General features: G+C 43.5%; 1 protein-coding gene across 1 annotated transcript; it reads left to right on the top strand.

Moving 5' to 3' along the window:
* Positions 1–7,298: 7,298 nt before the first annotated feature.
* LOC306802682 (uncharacterized protein) lies at positions 7,299–12,530 on the top strand (the record flags this gene model as incomplete). The annotated part of the gene is made up of 11 exons (XM_079307179.1): positions 7,299–7,550; positions 9,035–9,096; positions 9,254–9,407; positions 9,754–10,010; positions 10,307–10,392; positions 10,763–10,857; positions 11,267–11,372; positions 11,631–11,733; positions 11,870–12,001; positions 12,241–12,377; positions 12,497–12,530. Exons 1-11 carry the CDS (start codon positions 7,478–7,480, stop codon positions 12,528–12,530), a joined length of 1,239 nt encoding a protein of 412 aa, XP_079163305.1. The 5' UTR covers positions 7,299–7,477.
* Positions 12,531–20,056: the final 7,526 nt, after the last annotated feature.

A 20,056-nucleotide genomic window follows, 5' to 3' on the forward strand; every position in this document is an offset into this window, starting at 1 on the left:
AACACAACCATGTACAACCATATGCATACACTTACATGTAATTACATGAACCTTGATGTTGAGCTTGGAAAGAAATGATAGTTCTTGCAAGATGTTCAAGTGCAGGGAGGAGGAATATAGCTGCAACCAAGTTGAGCAGGAGCAATGACCAGCACAAACCCGATCCTCCCTCTAGCGAGAGTCTTTTAATTCAGTGCGCTTCTAAGCTCTCGGGAGAGGCTGATCAGCTCAGCCACTCGAGACAGCAGAATGCTACCCCCACGACTGGCAGGGTCACCCTGCTCAGCACCGTGGCCGCTCCTCCCGGCTGAGCATCATTTCCCCACAGCAGCCTCGGAAAGCTGCGAGCTGCAGCAGCTGCTGCTTCAGAAGGGCTCCGGCAAATCCTGCAGCTGTGGGAGGCAGCAGCTGGATTGCGAGCAAGCCGTGTGATGTCCAGGAGGAAAGAGGAGCTGTGCTTATTGCAAATGAAAGGAGCGGTGCAGGAATCGGCGCTGCTGCGCGCTCAGCAGGGGAGTGTCCGTCTCCGGAATGCAAAGAACTGGCTTAAAGAAGTGATCCCCGGGGAAAAATATCACACGGGCGCTGTGAAAACTCGGCGTGAGCTAAGCACGAAAGTAAAGAGATTTGCAGGAAAGGGAAGGAAAAGGAAGTGAAGGCAGGAAGGACTCAAGTTGTGGGAAGTGTTAAATAGAAGAATGAGCCATGTAAATGTGATTTAGGGGAGAGTGGGAAGATGTCAGAAATGTTGTAGGAAGGCTTGGATTTTCTTAGCTCTGAAAAGCATTTGAGAGTTTGCTGGCTTTCTGTGCTTCTCACAGATTTTCCTGTAATTGGAGGAAACTTGGTGAAAGAGGATCATTGCTTCCTGTAAAAGGCAATGTCAAGAGCAGAGTGGGAATATTTTGGAAGAACATACTGCTTTTACTGGTTGTGCTCAACTGCTGGCTTTAATTGGAAAAGCCTCTCCTGGAAGGATGTATTAGGAAGTTGTCTGCAGCTCTCCCTCACTGCTGTGATGCTGGGCAGTAGGGATCTGGGGAGCACTCGTGTCCCCCACTTTCCACCATTGTGTAGTTTCCAACAATCTGGAGCTGCCCAGGAAATGAGGTTGTAACATTCAATTTGCTGGAAAGAAAGGCTATAGACATTTGACCCTTTGCTGGATTTTGCTCAGCACAGAAAGGAACAAAAGCACGATTAGGAAGGAAGAAATAGCTTTTATGGCATGACCAAGGTGCTGATAAATAGCTTCAGAAATGCAGTTCTATTCCAAGCCGAGATAGAAAATCCAAATAATAATTGTATACATTGATTTAACAGTGTAGCTGTATGGGTTTACAGGATAGTATTGAAGAATATTAACTGAAAATCCTTGACCAGAATTTAGAAAAGTATAGCATCATCAGAATTCCTTTATCTACAGAGCTGTAATACATAAAACTGTAAATTTTAGAATTTTCAGCATGTAATAAATAATCACCTTGTGTTGTGGTCTTGGTGGGAAGAAAGAGAATAATACTTGATTGGCACTCTAATCTGAGAAATCACAAAAAAAAATGGGGCTAGGAAAATAAATGTTTTTTTTTTTTTTTTTCTTCCTGCCAAAATGAGCTTTCTGGGTAATAAAGTGATACTGCAAATTTCTAGAGGTGATTGCTGTAATAAAATGGTTTCCAGAGTTTATGTGCTTTTAGGGAATGGCAGAAATTGTCATTTGATGTAGTACCAATGTTACAAGACAGGATTGTGCTCTTGCTTTGCTAGTGGTGGTGACTTGGAAGAACTGCCTCAGTATATATGTGTATAACAGGCATAATATTTCTCCCCTATGAAAAAGGTGAATTAGGGCCAGAAGAAAAAAATTCCATACAGAAATTGGACACCATAATTGCACATGAGCCTACTCTGAGAAGGTTTCTCTTCAAGCCTCCCTACTGAAATGAGATAGAAGCAGAAATGTGTGCTTTGGGCATCCTAACAGCAGAAGTTTGGGAGATTTTTGTAGTAACTTGGTGTGGTTTGGCAGTATGAAAAATGCAGTGTTAGAGCTTCAAGTGCTTCATCAAAAATGCTGTGGCCATGCCAAAATAGAGCCTGGTATAAACACATTTGGCTTCTCCAAATGTCTTCAGAATACAGAGAGAAATTAATTTGGTAGTGGCAGTTGCACTGCTTGTCCCCTGCATGCTGGATGGTAGCTGCTGTCTGTCTTGATGTGGAAGAGACCAGTAGATGTTCCATTTTGCTTGATTTGTCTAATCTGCTAGGGTTAGGACTGTCTGATAATCTGGAATCTGATGCAGCTTGTCCAGTTTGTTATTGCTGGGTAGTGAAATAGCATGTCTGTGATCTATTTATCCATGTATAGAAGATGCTAATCATATTTTGGCCATCTAAGGAGCCTAGCATAAAGGGGTATGATGAACTCCTGCTTGATTTTTTGGGTTTTGTTTTTAATTTTTCTCATAAATGTACAACAAAAAAACCAAAGCAAAACAAAACAAAACAAAAAAGTATTTTCTCTGTTACTCACAGCAAAATAATAGAAGCCTTGCCTGAAATTAGGAATGAGCAGTATCCAACCAACATACATTTAATTAAAATGTTCTGGAATAATGTTTCTTGATTTTAATGTTTGATGCTATATTCATTTTTTGGCCTTGGTCTACAGTATAGGTACACGAATACACACACATGTTTGTACAAGTGGGAGTAAAACTCTCAGTTACAGAAGCCTGACCTTGCATTTTGTGAACATGTGAAATGATGATGAAAAGCCCGTAGGTATTTGGGACATGGACAAAATGCAGAACTGAGACTCTGGAACTGGCAATACAGAGAGCATTTTCTGGAAAGAAAAAGTTTATCCCATTCTCACCCCAATTTTTGGCAAATATTTTTTTGTTTCAGCATGAAACTGAGAAAAATACTAGTTATTTTTACTGTGAATAATGATAAATCTCAGAATTGGAAACAACTTCTATGCTTTTTTTAATCTTCATCTCACTTCTTTGAACCAAATGAATTTGATTATGTTGTGGAGCAAAATGCTGGAAATGTCCTTTTTTAAAATATATGGAAAGTAAAGTAAATAGAAAGCAAGCATGTGTTCTTTTTTATTGGATTTTTATGGAGGTTATAACCAGAGTTATTTTCCTCCAGATTTAATCTGAGTTCTTATAAGCAGTTAGTTTTATGGAGTCAGTATGGACCACATCCAAAGTTGTTCAAGTAAAATAGCAAGATTTCCAGTGATTTCAGTGTTCTTTTGATCAGGCCCTTAATCTTTTAGAAAATGGTAAGCTTAATAGGATTATTGTGTAAATGGTGCTGATGGAATTCTCTTTTGTGCCTAAAGGAGAGGAAGGTGAAGATTTACTAAGTGTTTGTCTATAAGTATTGTTTTAATTCATTGTCATTCCTTTCCCTTTCCAGGTGTTTTTGTATACAAAAAGTTAAAATAAATCCCTTTTTAAAGGTTCACTATTGTGTTAAGGTACTTAAAGTTTAATGTCTCTGTACAAAGAGCCTTTATGAAGGAAGATTTGTCCAGGCCTATCCTGTAATAAACATCTGGAAACTGCAGGGGTTGGCCTATGGTCTATATAGCAAAAATAGAGTTTAATTAGCTGGCTTTACGTCAGGATTAATTTTCCCCTTGTCTTGCTTTTATGTTTGTTTGTTTGTTTTGGTTTTTTGTTTGTTTGTTTTCTTTCATTTTGTTTTTCAATTTTGTCTATTCACTTATTTATTTTTAAATCAGAATCTATCTTGTTCAAAAGGTCTTAGACAGTCTTCTAAATGGTAGAGAGCAGAAAACTCCTAATCTGGGATTGGTGCTGGGAGGGGCTGTATGAAAGCAGATTACATATCTGCATTGTATTTATTCACTGATTAAGTGTTTGAAGAGCAAGTTTCTCATCTCTAAAGACAATTTCCTTTAGTACAAAATATATAGGGAAATTATTATTTCTAGATTAGTCAAAAGAAAAAGCTGCCACAGAGGTAATAGACATCATTTGTATGCGGGCCAGAAGTTTAATTAGGATTTAGCAAAACAGAAAACTAGAGCTGTAGCCCAGCTGATACAAACCAGAAGTGAAAGCCCTTAAAGAGTTTGGGGGAGGGAGGGAATTTAAATGGTTGGTTTTTTTTATAAAATGGAAAGGGAAAAACAATGACATTTCAGTAGTAATAATGACAATGAGGGAAAATTGCAGAAAGTACCATAAAAGAATAAAGAAATAGAAGTTTGCAAAAGTCTCAGAGGATAAATTAGGCAAGGAAAGTTCTAGCAGAGAAGAAGTAGAATATGAAGTAGTAATTCCTTTGCTACATTTATAGTGCTGTGAATGAACAAGCAAAACCAAAATCCATATTTTGGATGTGATGATGCTGAACAGTAATGATCTGTAATGGCAAGAGTCAAAATCAAAGTTCTCAGATGACAATAGGAAGCTTTAGAAAATAATTTTAAGTGTATGACTTAATCGGTAATTCTTGGAGAATTATTATCACTGACAGTCCAGGAACAGATTAATTGAGTGGACGTGCAGAAATAGAGTTATCATCTCCCCAATTTAGCTGCACTTACCTAAAGTGCAGCTTGACTCTTCCAGACGAAATGGGGCTGGGTCAGTCAGGGTGGAAGTGAGAGGAGTGAGTCAGCCCTTGGCCAGAGCCATAAACCTGGATTCAGCCTTTTGAGCAATGGGAACAGCATTTCCATGTGCCAGCAGGGCTTGCTGAAACCAAAAAAGGTGCCACCAGCAGCACAGCACCACCAGGACTGCCATGGAGAAGATGCTGACCAAGCATCTGGGGAATGCTGGTTCACCTCAGGACCTCATTGTCTATCAGAACTCCCCTGTGACTATTCCCCACAGCCCTTCCAGCAAAAGGAAGGTTTTAATTGCTTTGAGGAAAAAGGAGAAAAATAAAGATGGAAATGAGAAATGCAAGTGCTTACAGATACTTGCATGTATTCACTGTAAGTGCCATTGTTCAAAAAGCCCTGTTTGAGTCTGAAGGAGGGAAAAATTTGCTTCTGAGGCATTTAAACTAATTTTGTTCTCATTTGTGTGAGAAGATAAATTGTGATGCTTATGAAACTATTTCATTTTAATTGTGTACATTAAAATATGTTTAGCATACAGGATGGTCTAGATTTAGGAAGTTGGAAGTTTTATTTTATTGCTCTGTGTATTTCACCTGTACTTCCAATCTGTAAAACACAAAAATTATGAAGCTGCAAGCAAAGTCTCATTGTATTTCTCTGCTGTGTTACCTCTGGTTTTTTTCTGAAGAGGCCTTCTTTAGGAAGCCACACTTTTCACTTTCATCTATTAGCCCAAACTGCTAATAAATGCCAACTAATATTAATTATGGTGTGGGTGTGTGGTTCACATTAGGATTAGTAGGATTGCTCTTAGCACCAGAGTGGCTGCAGTCTGTTGCAGCAGTATGGGCAGGTTTTCCCAAGTAGGGGTCATCTATAAATAAAATTTCTCAGACCAGAACCATGCAGACTTGTGCATTTTGAAGTTAATCAGTGCTCACATGGAGACTCTACTCCCATCATCAATCTTTTAACAGAAAAGAGTTCAGGGAAAACCCATGCACAGGCATCCTCTAATTTTGGGTTGTGTTTACCCTGTGCCACCTATGGAGTCATGATTTTATTTATGTCCAGAGTCCATAGTGGGAGAAGAATGCAAGAGGCATTAACAATGCCCTTTCTCCTTTCTCCCAGCAGCATTCAGATGGGATTTTGGGAGTGCTCAGGTGAGTTCACTGCTCTGAGCACATGGGGAGCTGTGATTCCTTGTCTATTCTCTCCCCTTCTGTTTTACTGATGTCCACCTAAAGCATTTTCCTTTCCTTCCAGCTTTCCAAATGTGATTGTGCCATCATTTTATTATGTTCAGAGGTGACTTCAGACTTACATGGTTTGTGTTCTCCTCTCTTTGCTGGCTTGACAGGTTATATACAAGTTATATACAGTGGGGAATAGACCTTGATCCCCCACCACAGACTTCCAGGTGCTGGACCAGACAAAATACATGCCTAAGATTTGATGATTCTAAGTATTTTAATTACATGGATATGTGCTGTAGGATCAAATTCTTAAGAGAATTTCATACTTAAAATCAATTGATTCAGATAATTACATTCATTAATGAAAAAAAAGTCTAAAATAACTGTTTGAAACCAGCTGAAACTAAGTTTAGTTCTGTTTTTCATAGTTTCTGCAGTTATGTGAAATAGTGGAGTTCAGTTTAATTGACCATGAACAATGTATTTGCACGTTGCTAATTTCAAAATCCAAGGCTTAATGTTAAAATTAGAATTTGAATGACATAAATAGACAAATACATTTTTTTAATAGACACCAACCTTTTCACTTGCTATGATGCTAATGCTTAGACACCTTATTTAATGATAGTTAATACACTGATACTGATTTTGTCCCTGCTGTGTTCATTATTAACCCCAGAATGCAATGGAAATTTTATTAGACTCAGTACTGGATATTAATACTGTGCCTGATTATGTTGTGGAAAAAAAATGAAGAAGGAGCCTGCAAATATTGTAAGTTAATTGCCTGACTTGGAAACCACTAATGTACATGAATAACATTTATTCACAGATATTGTCTTGGTAAATTCAAAATAAAAAAAAAAAAAAAAAAAAAAGATGGCCAAATAAAATTCCTGTCTCAGAAAAAGTGATTTCCAATATCACCTACACATGGTTATCAGTCCCTGTCTGGGATGGTTAGTTGGGGTGCAAAGAATCTCTGCAAACTCAGTGGGAAGTTTGGGCAGTCAATATTCATGCCCAAGGGAGTTTTCCAGGAGGGTGGCTGTGCATTGGAGGATGCAGCTGCAAGGCACATGGTGTCTTTTGTGCAGTTGCAGTCCTCTGTGGATCCCAGTGTAGTGAAGGAAATGTATCCCAGTGGCCCTAGGGAATAGGAAGGGATGAATGTTGTCCTTTGAGCAGGTTAATTTCTCTTGTGACCAGCAGTGGACCTCTCCAGCCCTATTCTGAGTGCTCAAAGCCTTCCAGCACTAATGCACATTGCACCCCAAGTTCCAGGAGTTTCTGTGGGGCCAGGCAGAGATGTGCAGGCAGGACCATCAGTGCAGCAGCCTGGGGTGCCCAGCAGGGCTGCCCTGCTGATGCTGAAGCCAAACGGGGGTGAGGCTGTGTGGTGGCAGGTTCCATGCAGCCTGTGTCCATGGCATGATCTCACAGGGGGACACCCACAGCAACAGCTCCTGTTACACACACTGTCCCTGCACCACTGTCTCTGGAGAGGCCTGGGTGACACCAGCACTGCTGTCACCACTCTCCTGCTGCCAGGAGGTGAAAGGAGGCTGTTGAGAAGTGTTGAGGAGGAGAGGAGCAGAGGGTTTTCAAAGCAGGAAAAGCAACTTTCCCCCAACTGTTGCAGTGCAGGGGGGCAGAGATGCAGAAGTACCTGCTGTACAACAGTGTGGAGCCAGAGGAGCTCCCAACCCTCAAGGAGCTCAGCACTGTGGGTAAGGCTCCAGGGGACCTTTGCAGGAGCACTGTCAGTGCCAGGATTACATGGAGATGAGCTGTGGAAAGCACAAGGCTGGGACCATAGGGGGGACCCTTCTGCTCTAAGGAGAGCCCTCCTGTGTTGTGCCTTGGAGCTTGAGGGTAGCTGTGATATCCATCCTTAAGGAGATGGGAGCACCCAGGATTCATAGATGCTTGTGGTATAAAAGTGATGTCTAAAGGTCACTTATTTTATATATATTTTTATATATTCATCGGTCTATAAATTACTATTACTTATTTATATAGTTCCCAGTGTTTTTCCTACCTTTTCTCTTAGATTTTAGAGTAATGAATTAAACCACATAACAGATTCCTGAAATACTGTTTAGTGTTATTTTCAAGAAGAGAACCTAGACATATATTTTGTTTTCCAATCAGAATCTGTGAAGACACAACAAGAAGTGATGCAAAGAAGCCCTGGACCAACTCCAAAGGGGCAGTATCCGAGGAAAAATTACCTAACCAGCTGCTCTTCTAATTGCACAAAGTTTGTTAGATATGATGATTTGTTAAACTTATAAAATTGTAGAAATCTGATGCCAGGTGTGCCCATACCACCGGGACAGCTGGAAGATTCCAAATAAAGGCCTGCTTTTTATTTTACTATTTTAACAGTGTTGCAAGGGTTTTTCTCTTATGATATCAGGCAACATCAGGGAACAACAAAAATCAGAGGGTCCACAAAAACTCACCAAGTTTTATTAAAAAAATTACACAGTTGGCATGGAAATTTGTATGTTGGTCCCTGATTTACTGCTATGTAAGAACATGGATATAAGTCCTCGGGGCTCTGACCAGGTATGGTAGAAGTACCTTTTTATAAGAGAGGTTTATTGCTTTCTACACAAATTAGCTATCATATGCAATCTGTTTTTTCACACCTTTCAGGAAATGGGTCAGATAGCTTTGGGGTACATTGGTGATCTTGATCCCCCCTACAGTCCATGCCCACTTCTTGGCCTCATTCCTACTCTTGTGCTATACTGTGTTGTGCTTATCTCCAGGATCTAGAACAAGGATGTTTATCCCAGAAAAGCGCTGCTCTCCTTCCACATGGCCCCCTTTTGTCCTTCCTGCAGTGTGTTAATACCAACAACCCTTGGTTAGCTCTGCAGCCATCCAGCTATGGGTGTTTAAACACACACATTATATCCATCTGGGAATCTACAGTAGCCCAGGCCTCCAGGCTCTGGCAGTGTCTAAAAGTGGAAATCTCCTTTGCAAAACTGCAGCCTGCCTTTCCTCTCCAGGCCTGTTTTGGACACAGGACAGGCTTTGAGCCTGGGGCAGTCAAGAGCACAGCCCCAGTCAGGAGGGGGCTTATTCATGGCAAGGGGGAGCTTGAGAGCACTCCACTGTCACCTGCATGGCTGGGGCCATGGGGGATGGTGGTCTGTGCTGGCTTCAGAGCATGGTATGGCTTTCATTTGCTTTCCAGAAATCTGCAAAATCTGGTCTGGAATGTCTCAGCACATCTACAGACACCTCTTGAAGAAGAGGGTGAGTCTTGCTTCCTGCATGAGTCTCATCCTGGTCCTCTGGGGCTCTGTAGCAGGTGCCATCCCGAAAGTGCCATCTCCAAGACTGTGCAAGTCATCTGGCAGCCTCCTTACCTTTGGGCAGCCCTGTCAGCACTTCCTCTTGCTTGTGTTTTCAGGCAGTGGATATTGGAGTCGGGAGTTTTGCAGTTGTCCCAGCACAGGCCAGTGTGGCAGAAGGCAAGGTTTTGCCTGTTGAGAGACCTATGCTCATTCTGAGCAAGACTCTGAAGATGTTTTACAACCTTGAGAGTGAAGAGGCCAAAATTCCTGGTAAGAAGATGGAATCTTTTCCTTGCACAGGCTTTGCAATTGGTGCCAACATCTTTAATATAACAATGTGCAAAGTGCTGAGTGTGGGCACAGATGTGGTAGCCCAGCACCCTCCCTGAGGAGCCAGCCTCATCTGCTCAGCTCCCCTGTGTTCCAGCTGGCTGTCACAGCAGGAGACAAAGCTTTGCTTGGCTTTTCCCATCCTGTGTGTCCATTCTGGAGAGGTGGATGAGGCTGAAAGGAGGACACTGAAAGTCTGGCAGTATTGCCTGAGAGCTGGGTGCTGATGACCTCCAGTTTCTGAGTTGGCTGAGAGAGACCCTGTGACTTTGTGCTTGTTTGCTAGATGAGACACCTGTTGTTCAGCCAGACTTTGAAAAGATTGCTACACACACCCACTTTCGCCAGGAAATCGTGGAGCAGTGTGTACAGGAGACCCTGCATTGCTTTGCTGGGGCCCTCAGAGACAACAAGGAGGTGGAATTCTCCTTCAGGAGCATTGGGATCCTTGCTGTGCGGAATAAAGTGCTCAACATGACCTTCTTTGATGGCTGCCTGCTGGAGCTGGATACAACAGGAAACATGATGAAAGCCCTTCTCGAGGTGAGCTTGTCACTGCTGTGGGGCTCCTCCTCATGGCTTTGTGACAATGTGCTGCCAAAGCTTTCCAGCTGCCTTGTCTGGGTGTTGTCACCACCCAGCCTGGGCACACTCCCAATGAGCTAGTCCCAGTCTTGGGAGTCTCTTTGAGGGAGGGGCTCATGTCATCAAGGGAGAAGGTGTGTGAGGCTTTCTGAGAAGCAGCCTTTGTGTCTTTGAGCACCAAGGTGGTGTGCAGCCATTCTGAGCAGCCAGCACATGTTCTGGATTTCTGCTGACGTACTGCTGTTCCCTTCCAGGACCCCGACATGATGAGCCTTGTTGCCTTTCCGGGCCAAAACGATTTTAGTCGGATCAGTCAAGATGAGGTTCTCATATTGCCAAGGTGAGCAGGATGGCTGCTACAGCCCTCAGCTCACTGAGCACCTGCTCAGCCATTGTTTTGGGAGTTCCCTCCTGCCAAGGCTCCCTTCCAGCCAAACTTGGGCAAGGGCAGCCACTTCACAGGAGAGCTTCCCTCTCCACTGCTCACTCCTCCCTGGCTTTGGAGATTGCAGACAAAGTGGCAGCTCTGCCTTCAGTGTGCCCTGAGAGAGATGAGAGGGTCTGTGCAGGTAGCAAGGACAGCATGTGCCTTCTGTCCTCCAAGGACTAGGCAGTTCCCCCCAAAGATATGTGCCAGCAGCTTAGAAGTGCCAGCCTCCAGGAGATCCTGTTGCTCCAGCTTTACCCAGCTGTTCCCTTCTCATTTCCAGCCTTGTGGTTGAGACCCCACACCAGCCACTGGTGCCACCAGTTTCCCTGAAGCCCAGAAGAGAGTCGGCGCCGTGGGGAGGGGGGTCCCGCAGAGGTATGACCCAGCTGAGTGCTGCCAGGGACTGTGTGTGCTCTTGTCCTCTGTCACTGGGGGCAACCTGTTCTGGAAGAGCCTTGGAGCTGTGGTGAGTCCCTACAGCCCAATTTCCCCAGGGGGGATTCCTCAGTAGCTCCCAGTTCTTCCCACTGGTGGGTGCCTTCTGCTGGCAAGGTGTAAGAGGGAGATGAGAAAAAGCGTGCCCTGGGGTGATGGATGGTGGGAATTCAGCTCTGGAGCAGATCCAGTGTGGACAAAAGAAAGGGGCCTGGCTGGAGCTGGCTCTGAGGAGTAGAAAGGACTGTCAGTGAGCCTCGTGCAGGCTGACTGCACAGCTCTGCTACCCATGCTGTCCCACACGATGATCCCAAAGGCCGTGTGTCCTTCTCTTGCCTCCTGCTTGCAGTAAGTGTGCTGGATCCGGTGTTCCTGGCTCGGAGGAGGGTTTCTCAGGCCAGTCAGCAGTCAACAGAAGTCGATCAGGCTAGAGACAAGGACGCTGGCCAAGCTGGGTGAGCCTTGTCCCTACAAGTGTGGTGTGACTGAGGGCATGCCCCAGTATCATCCTTATTATCCCTTGTGGTGATGGGTGATGCTTCCCTTGTCTGGGGTGCCTGTGCTGATGGCAGACAGCCCTGGAGACACTGTCCTGCTGGACACATGGTCCTCCCCCTGGACTGCTGGGTGGTGCCAGAGGACAGGCTGCCATCCCACAGGTGCAAGCTCACACTCGGCTCCCACAAGCTCACACTGCTGCCTGTCCTTTGTAGGCATCTGGCCATAATCCAGGAGAGGATGATGCTGAAGCATCCCACTTCTCCAGTTCAGCAGGGGTTGAAGGTCTCTGCCAGAGCTCCCCAACCCTCAGAACTGGTAGGTACCTGCTAGGGTTTGCCAGTCCCAGCTTGTGCTGTGAGGGCAGGAGAGGCAGCAGGAGCTGCACATGGAGCCAGCCCTGCTGCCCTGCCCCAGCTCAAGGTGGCTAATGCTGTGTGTGCATGGCCTGCAGAGAGCACAGCCCCTCTACACCGAGAAGGAGGAGCGAGAGCTCCAGCTGCTGCTGGCGTCCAAGCGCCGCGACGTGGAGGCCGAAGTGTGGCGCAAATACTTCGGCAACCGGGCGACCACGGAGCATGGACGGGTATGGAGCCCCCAGGAAAAGGAGCCTTGGCCTTTCTGGCTGCCAGGGGAGCAGGGAAGGTGTGCTGCAGGTGTCCTGTCCCCCTGCAGAGGGGCTGTGCCCTGGGCACTTCGCTCTGCCGGGGAGCAGCTCCACGCCTCGGGAGCACTGCCTGTGCAAGGCTCACATTTTGGGTGAGGCTGCAGAGGAGCCCCAGCTGCTGGGGCAGTGCCTCAGGAGAGCCTCCTGTGCCCTTGCAGACATCCTGCCCCTTCGTGTTTGAGGATCCCTACCGCCCTCCCCACCTCCTGAGGAAGGCCTACGCCAAGCAGCTGAAGGAGCGGGAGCGCTCGGAGCCGCCCGCAGAGCTCCAGCTCTTGAGGAAAATCCTGGAAGAGTAAGTGAGGTGGAGGGAGGGCCCACAACAGGACCTCAGCACACGGCCAGCACCTGCCAGCCTGAGCCAGGCTTAGGGGCCAGCCACAGAACTAAGGCTGTTTTTCCTGTTTCCTGCAGCAAGAGTGTGCAGGCCAACCTGTTGGCACGCTGAGAAGGCCCAGCGACTGCAGCCCTGCAGATTGTCACAGCATTCATCCTTCCCAGCAGGACAGCTGGCAGGAATGGGTGGAAACACTGCCTTAGCTGAGGAGAATGTGCCAAATAAAGGCTGCTGAGCTCCACTAGAGTGGCCATGCTGATGTGTTCATTGCCTTCCTTTGCATGCAAGAGGCTGGGAGAGCCCCCCACAGACCATTGTCAAAGAGCAAATGGGCTGCAGGTACCTGCCCTGCCAAGCAGTCCTGACAGGCCATGGGATTGAGAAAATAGTGTCCTTTCCAGGGAAAAGGGCGTGGATGCTTCTCTGAATCCACACACTGCTCTGTAGGGATAACCAGAGGTTGTCCCTGTGGCTGGTCATGGGTCTGTCAGGGCAGATTTGATCTGGCAAAAGCAAACAGTGGGCTTGATGCTACTTGAAGAGGTACTTGCACACAGAAATATGCTTCATTGAAGACCCTCAGTTTAGTGACTGATCCTCAGGAACCATTCAGGCCTTTTTGGGAGAAAGCTCATTCATTTCAGAAAGAGAGAAACTTTTGAAAGCGCTAAACTCCTTTTTTTTGGCAAGGTAAACTACAGCATGAAGAAGAAAGCCGTGGCCTGGAAAGGTGAAAGAGCACTAGCAGCAGCATATGCAACTGTGCCAGACCCTGTCAGACCCTGGGGTCTCCACTGGACTGCTGCTGCTGAATGTCATCTCCCTTAATGCCATAGCTAGTGAAATAGAGTGCAGCCTCAGCACATTTGCAGGTCTCTTGGGAGCAGGAGCCAGCCTGACAGTTTTGGAGGTAGGTCTTCACTCTGTGGACTTTATTACAGGACAAGACTAACAGGTTTGTGCTCAGCTAAAATGATGGACAAGGTGTAAGGGCTGGCTGGCCATTTGGCTGCTGCTGCCAGTATATGTGCTTTGTGGAGTTTTAAAGTGCAAAGACAGCCAGATTTGTCAGTTTTCTAAGCCTTTTTAGCACAGTGTACCCGAATTTCTCAAGTGATATGTTGAAAATATGTATTAATTTTCAGCACAGAGGTGCAGCCAGAAGGTGCAGAAGAAAGCTAGTGCATATAGAGATGTTTTCACTCTTGTACCTTGAGAAAGAAATCTGTAGGACCAGAAGAGCATCATAGCCAGCTTTTGTTTGAAGATGCTGTTGATGATTTAAAGTAAGATAAAGGTCTTGATTGACTGTCCTATTAAGGGCAAGTGCTTTAGCATTGTGGTTTAAAACTCACACTTGCTCCCACAAAACTGAGGCAGGGCTTTTAAATGAGCTGTGTGTTTAGACAGAAGCCCAGGAAGGACTAATAGCCAGCTGGGATGCCTTGGGAAGGTACCTTGCTCACATTAGTGGAAGTTAGTGAAGCAAGCTACTGGTGAAACTGGTTTTGCTCTGATTAGCATTTTGCTTCTGATGATCAGCTCCTTGCTAGGGAGCACAGAGTCTCACTCCTTGGCCTATAAAATGTTGGACTGGCCTTTCAGAAAGGTGTGTGCTCACATATTATTGTGCTTTCAAACAGCTAATGTATAATTGGCATGCTTACATTGCTGGCTGTTGTCTTTTCATGTCATGTTTGCCTGAGAATGTTACATGCTCACATAGCCAAGCCTTGTGCTGTGAAAAGGCAGGCATTCTCTCAAGATGTGATTGCTTTTAAAAAAGAAGTCCATTACCAACAGAATATGGAGCAGTAACCCTTGCTCCTAAACATAGTCAGTAATCTAACCGGAGCTGTAAAAACTGACTTCTTGAACATTTGGTGAAACTTCTAATCCTTCTGGGGAAATAATTGTGTGTTAATTAAGAGCTGGGATTCCACGAGGCTTATTAGCTGTCTAGTTGGATCTCAGAAGCAGAAGGTTGAGCAGAGTTTAACTAAAATTTAGAACTGTTAATTAGCCTGCTTTCTTTCTATTCTCCTTTCTATTTTCCTGGTTTGGGTTTGTATAGCGCACTTTGAATGACCCGTGAGAAGCTACTGCTACTGTGCTTCTGACATGATAGCTCCCTATTGTAAATGCTGTACTTTCCTAGCTGTGAGAGAATAAAGCTATAAAAGAGCTTGGCTGCCCTTAGCTACAAGCTGGCTTGTTATGGATGAAGAAACGACAGAAAGTGGAAAAAGCAGGCTGGCTAATCTTGTTAAATTGGCTGAGTAATGTTGCATTCACAATATGTGAACTCCATGCTGCAAGGCACAGATGCTTTAATAAACTTTGGATGACCTGTCTTACTTTAGCACTCCTTACAGGGCTCAGAAAATATTTGATAGGTGCATGGAAACCTAAAAATGAAACCACTTTCCTTACAGACCTCTGTTTTGGGAGTTACGGATATGGGAATTTGTGAATGTGCAAAGGTTTTACTTCCCTGATGCGTGCCTGGGCAAGATAAGGGAGGGAAAGGTAAAACCTGAAACCTGTTTTATTAGGTTGGAAAGTTTGTTAAACAGCAATGTGAACAGTTTCCTGATTTTTTCACTTGGGTATTATGATTCAGTTTACTTTTTGGTGGGGTGGGGAGAGGGGAATGCTTACATGCACTGCAAAACTTCCAGGAATTCTGATATGATGTGGGATGAACTGAACAAAACAGCTGCTATTTAAGCTCATAGCCCCTATGCCCCACAGTGAAACAATTTTGAGCCTGATGAGTAGGAACGGTTTGAAGGTCTATTGTAAAAGAATTCTACTGGAATTTCATTTGTTAATTCGTTAATTAGACTTGTCAGAGTCTGCTTTGTGTTTCTTACAATGACTACCACTTAATTCTAGGGGTGTCGTTAAGCCCTTGAGCTAATTTGACTTCTAGCTTCAGTCCTCTTATATTTAATGCCTCACTTTTAGATGTTTTGCTGTTCTACTCATTGCAATGTTTGTCTCTTCCTTTCAGTTTGTAGTATGTCTCAACTAAGACATTTGCATTAATAAAAATGCATTTGCCTTATACAGATGCACTGCAAAACAGAATATGCATCAGAATGACTAATCCTGGTGACTTCAATGGGTTCACACCAGTAAGGTGTGCCTGTATTTTAGTTCAGAAGTTTGGTGGGTGGGGGCCAAGTGGAAAAGGGCATTAAGTGTGATGTAGACAGCACTTGAGTTATAAATGGAAAGAGTACTTGGATCTTTAAAAATGTCCTAATCATGCAGATTAGAATAGTTGTGCTCTATGATTGCAGCCCTATTGTACCAAGAATTTGAGAGTGATGGGGTTTTTTCTCATATCTTTAGATATTTCTCTACTCCTTTAAAATACATGCTTGTTTTTCATGAAGTGTTGCCTAAGAATATATCTTAAATCTAAATTTGAGGAGCCCCTGAAACAACCAGGTGCCTGGTCATAAATGTAAGAATACAGATATACATTAGTAAGAATCCCAAAAGCTCTGTTACAGAGCTGTCACTTATTGTGTGAGTCTTTTGGCAGTGTTTAAATTCTTCCACTACTAAATCTTGGGTTTGTTTCTTGTTGCTACTGTAGCTTTTCCGTCAAATTCACTGCACATTCAGATCACATTCTGATCTGAGCCTTCTTGGAAATAGTTGCTTGCTTGGAATAATGCTACATTCCTCTAGTTTAATTTTGAAGTTAAAGGTTTGTTTTATAAAGGATGATCCTCAGTCCTATGCAGATAAGTGTCTTCAATGATTTTGTTTTGGGCAAATAAATCCTCTTAACTTTAACAGAGGAAGAAAAGTTCCTTTTAAAAATGTTAGTGGACTTACAAATCCAAGCATCTTTTAGTGACTGTGATTTGGAGAATATATCTGGATGGGAAGAGTTCAGCTCTAAGGCACCTCACCTACTCCTGTTTGCTTGACAAACATCTGTGCATGTATGCCCTATTGCTTACTTTGCAGGACCTTTTTTTCCTGTTCTGTTTTACCCTCTGAAAAACTGACACTGAACTTTCTGACATTTATGATCTCAGGAGTTTCTCTGCATTGTTGGAATGGCTGGGATATAATTTATTCCCATTTCCCAGTTATAGGCTTCTTTATACAAAGTGTAACTGCAGGCAAGGGTACTGCATTGTTTAGAACTGATGCAGTGAGAACAGCACATTGGTAGGGGCAATGCACACTGACAAAGGTAGTTTTAACATTACAGCTGGGTCAACAAATAAAGGTACAATACATTTTAATGTTTTGAAGAAATACCTTTATAGTGGTAACAACTGAGCTGTAGATCTTGGCAGGAAGCAGCTGGTTAGTTTAAAAGATGGCAACAAAAGATTATTTTAAAACTGCAGGGGGATTTTTTTGTTGTTGTTGTTTTTTTTTTTTTTTTTTTTTTTTTTTTTTGAGAAAAATACTAATGATATAAATGCATGGTATTGTAAGGTACTATTTAGAATGTGTACAATTACTTACCAGAATACAACAGAAGGAGATAAAAAAATATAGATCTGAATATGAAATGGGTCTGTAAAATCTTTGGGATAATTTTGAGAAGGACAAAGTAGGTCAGTGTCCTGTTCTGTTATTTTATAGTCCCCTACACTGCAGGATAAGCTTAGCAGCTCATTTGGGTGAAAGCTGATGTGCTTAGTGACGAGCTATAGAAAACTATGCATTTCTATATAGATGGAGATACTCCTGCTGTAATCATAAAATCATATTGTAGAATGGGATGGGTTGGAAGGGGCCTTAAATATCTTAAATATCTCGTATTTCCAACCCCCTGCCATGGACAGGGACACCTTGCACTAGACAAGAAATCCAATATGTCTTTGAACACTTCCAGAGATGGGGCATCCACAGCTTTTCTGAGCAGCCTCTTAGGAGCCTCACCACTCTCACAGTGAAGAATTTCTTCCATCCTGCATTATTGCCTATCCCCTTCTCTGTGTGCTTGGGAGGAGTTTGTGGCTGCTTGGCTTTAGGTCCACCTGCAGACTGTGCTTTGAGCCATCTAATTCTTTCTGAGTCTCCCTGATGTTCCACTGCCTTCTCCTGCATCCCAGCTGCCTGCAGGTTCTCCACCAGCTTTGCAGGCAGGTTTGCTGCCTGTCCCTGCCCCAGGAAAAGGGTCTCAGTGAGGTCTGCCCTGTACCTCTCTCCTCTGCAGCTCTCTCTGGGTGCAGGCACTGACCACAGGAAGGGTACATGGTGCAGATTTCCCCACTGCTTCAGCCACTCTGGGTGGGCTGGTCTGGAATTGGTGTTCCCCTCCTTGGGGAAGCATCTGTGTGCCCCCATCTCAGCCCTACTGTGGGACAGGTTGCCCCAGAGCAGTTCACCTCAGCAAGGGGCCAAACTCTGACCCAGCTCGAGGCTGAGCTTCCTTCAAGGATTTGGAAGGAACTGTATCAAAAGAACTCTATAAACCCAAACTCCTCTAGCTTAAAGTGGGTAAAGAAACATGAGGCTTGCTCTCCACACCTCTCTTAACCACTTTAAATAACTGCAGTGGAAAAATTGTACCTTCAAAGAGGGTATTAGCACAAGAATCTAGACTGACTGAGAGTGTCCTATTCAAAAACCTGCCAAAGACACTGTGACCTTATTTCCGTAGCCCTGGTGTGTTATTAATTTGCTTGGGATTGTACCCTGTAATTCTCTCTGCTGAAGCAAGCTGAATTTCTGACTCTTTCCCAGCAAATTGAAAGTGCCCTTTCAGGATGTAAGGTAAGGACTGACCCTGGCTGCTTTTCAGGCAGAAAAGAGAAAGACAATAAGTTTCATGAGGTAGTTTTTGAGTTTGGGTTGCAGTATTGCCCAAATGAAAACCCTATATTCATCTGAAGCCACAGGCTCTGCTTTCTCATTGTGGGACATAACAGTGGTGGGCCCCTCCCTGTCATACAGGGAGTATCTTAGAGGTGAAATCTCTTTGCTGCAAGATTATAACATGGAAGCACACCTTTGTGTACAGCTCTGTGGGGTGTAATCCAGCTCTTCCTGGAAAGGAAGCAGACAAATCACTACAGGTTTGGTATTTAGAAGAACTGAACCTGGCTGACCTAACACTTTTTAAACTCTTGTAAGCTGAAGTCAAATGAGTTATAAAACTGGAAATCCTGTTAAGCTGTTTGCTTTCTAATGGTTAAATGGCTTGAAGGTTTTAGAAAAATCAGGGATTTGTAAAGTACAAGCCACCAGTGTTTTATGCTGTAGTTAAAAAATGCTATATCTCTATCCCAGTTCAGATCAGATGACAGATACATTTAACCTTTGTGCCTTAATGCTACTGCATATGAATGTGTATATAATATTCAAAATACGTGTTCAATAAAAATTGAATTTCAGTTAATATCTGCGTTAAAATCAAGGATTCATGAGTGATAAATTGTTCACCTTTCTTTCCTGTACTAGGAGATGTACAGGAGAGAGCCAGTGATGATATGTTGTCAAGGTAAAATGACTTTGCTCAGAAAAGGGGAATATTCGGAGTTCTTATTTCAATGAATAACATCACTAGGATGTTCACCCCATCAGGCAGCTCTGGAAAACAAGCTTTCAGAAGGTCATCAGCTCGTGCTTGTAACCTTGCTGCCATTTGTCTGGTAGGATCTCTCTTCATTGTAAACCTGAGTGCATTTATTAGGATTGCAACGAAGAGAAAGTCTGAAGAGAATATTAAAATAGCTGCTATTGTGCCAGGAAGAAATTGTTTGTTTCGGCAAATAGTAGAGTCCACAGAGATGTTGAAATGAAAGGTCATTTTCAGACTGTGGAAGAAAATAGGATATTCTTGTGGAAGAAAAGAGGAGAGGTGTGTGTGGGGAAGTGAGCATTCTTTCTGTTGTCCTTGCAAAGAATCAAAATGTTTAGAAGTTAGCTGTTAATTTATATTTTTTTAACCTATAATGACCAAATACGGTGTTCAAGCAATCCTCCAGACAGGCACAAAACTAATTCTTCAGATAGACACAAGTGGGATTTTTTTTAGCTGCAGTGAATTTGGAGAAAGAAGCAGGAAGAATGTAAATGCTCTTGTTTTATCTATCAAGTTGATATGAAGTTCACTAAGGCTATTTTTGACTGTGAGGGACTTCTTGAATTGAAGAAGATAAGACACCCCACTTGCACTCTGTTTTAGGACTAGAACTTAAAATTGCAGTGGAGAAAGCAGATATAACTGTTGTGCCCAATTTACTTTAATAGGACTGTGAAGTTGCAGAAGTCTGGTCTTTTGCTGTCAGTGTCAGGAAAAATCCCAAAGATGTTCTTTTAAAACATTAAGTTTCCAAGGAGGAAATAAAGCTTGGTTGTCTTTTTGGTCTACTTATTTTTTCATATCTATTTATACTTTATTTCTAAGAGTATAGGAAAAGTTTTTCAGATAAGAATTGTTGATTATAAATTGATGCCTTTCAAGGAAGGCAAATAAATTAATGCCCTCCTTTTTCCCTGTATAGGTAAATGAGATGTGCCTGCCCATGGCAGGGGCTTTGGGACAAGATGATCTTTAGGGTCCCTTCCAACCCAAACTGTTCAGTGATATGGGACAGAAGCAACCATGGTTCTAAAGAGAATATCTCACATATGTTTATTCTCCTAAA

The sequence above is a fragment of the Erithacus rubecula genome, assembly GCF_903797595.1.
Source record: "Erithacus rubecula genome assembly, chromosome: 5".
Taxonomy (NCBI): Eukaryota; Metazoa; Chordata; class Aves; order Passeriformes; family Muscicapidae; genus Erithacus; species Erithacus rubecula.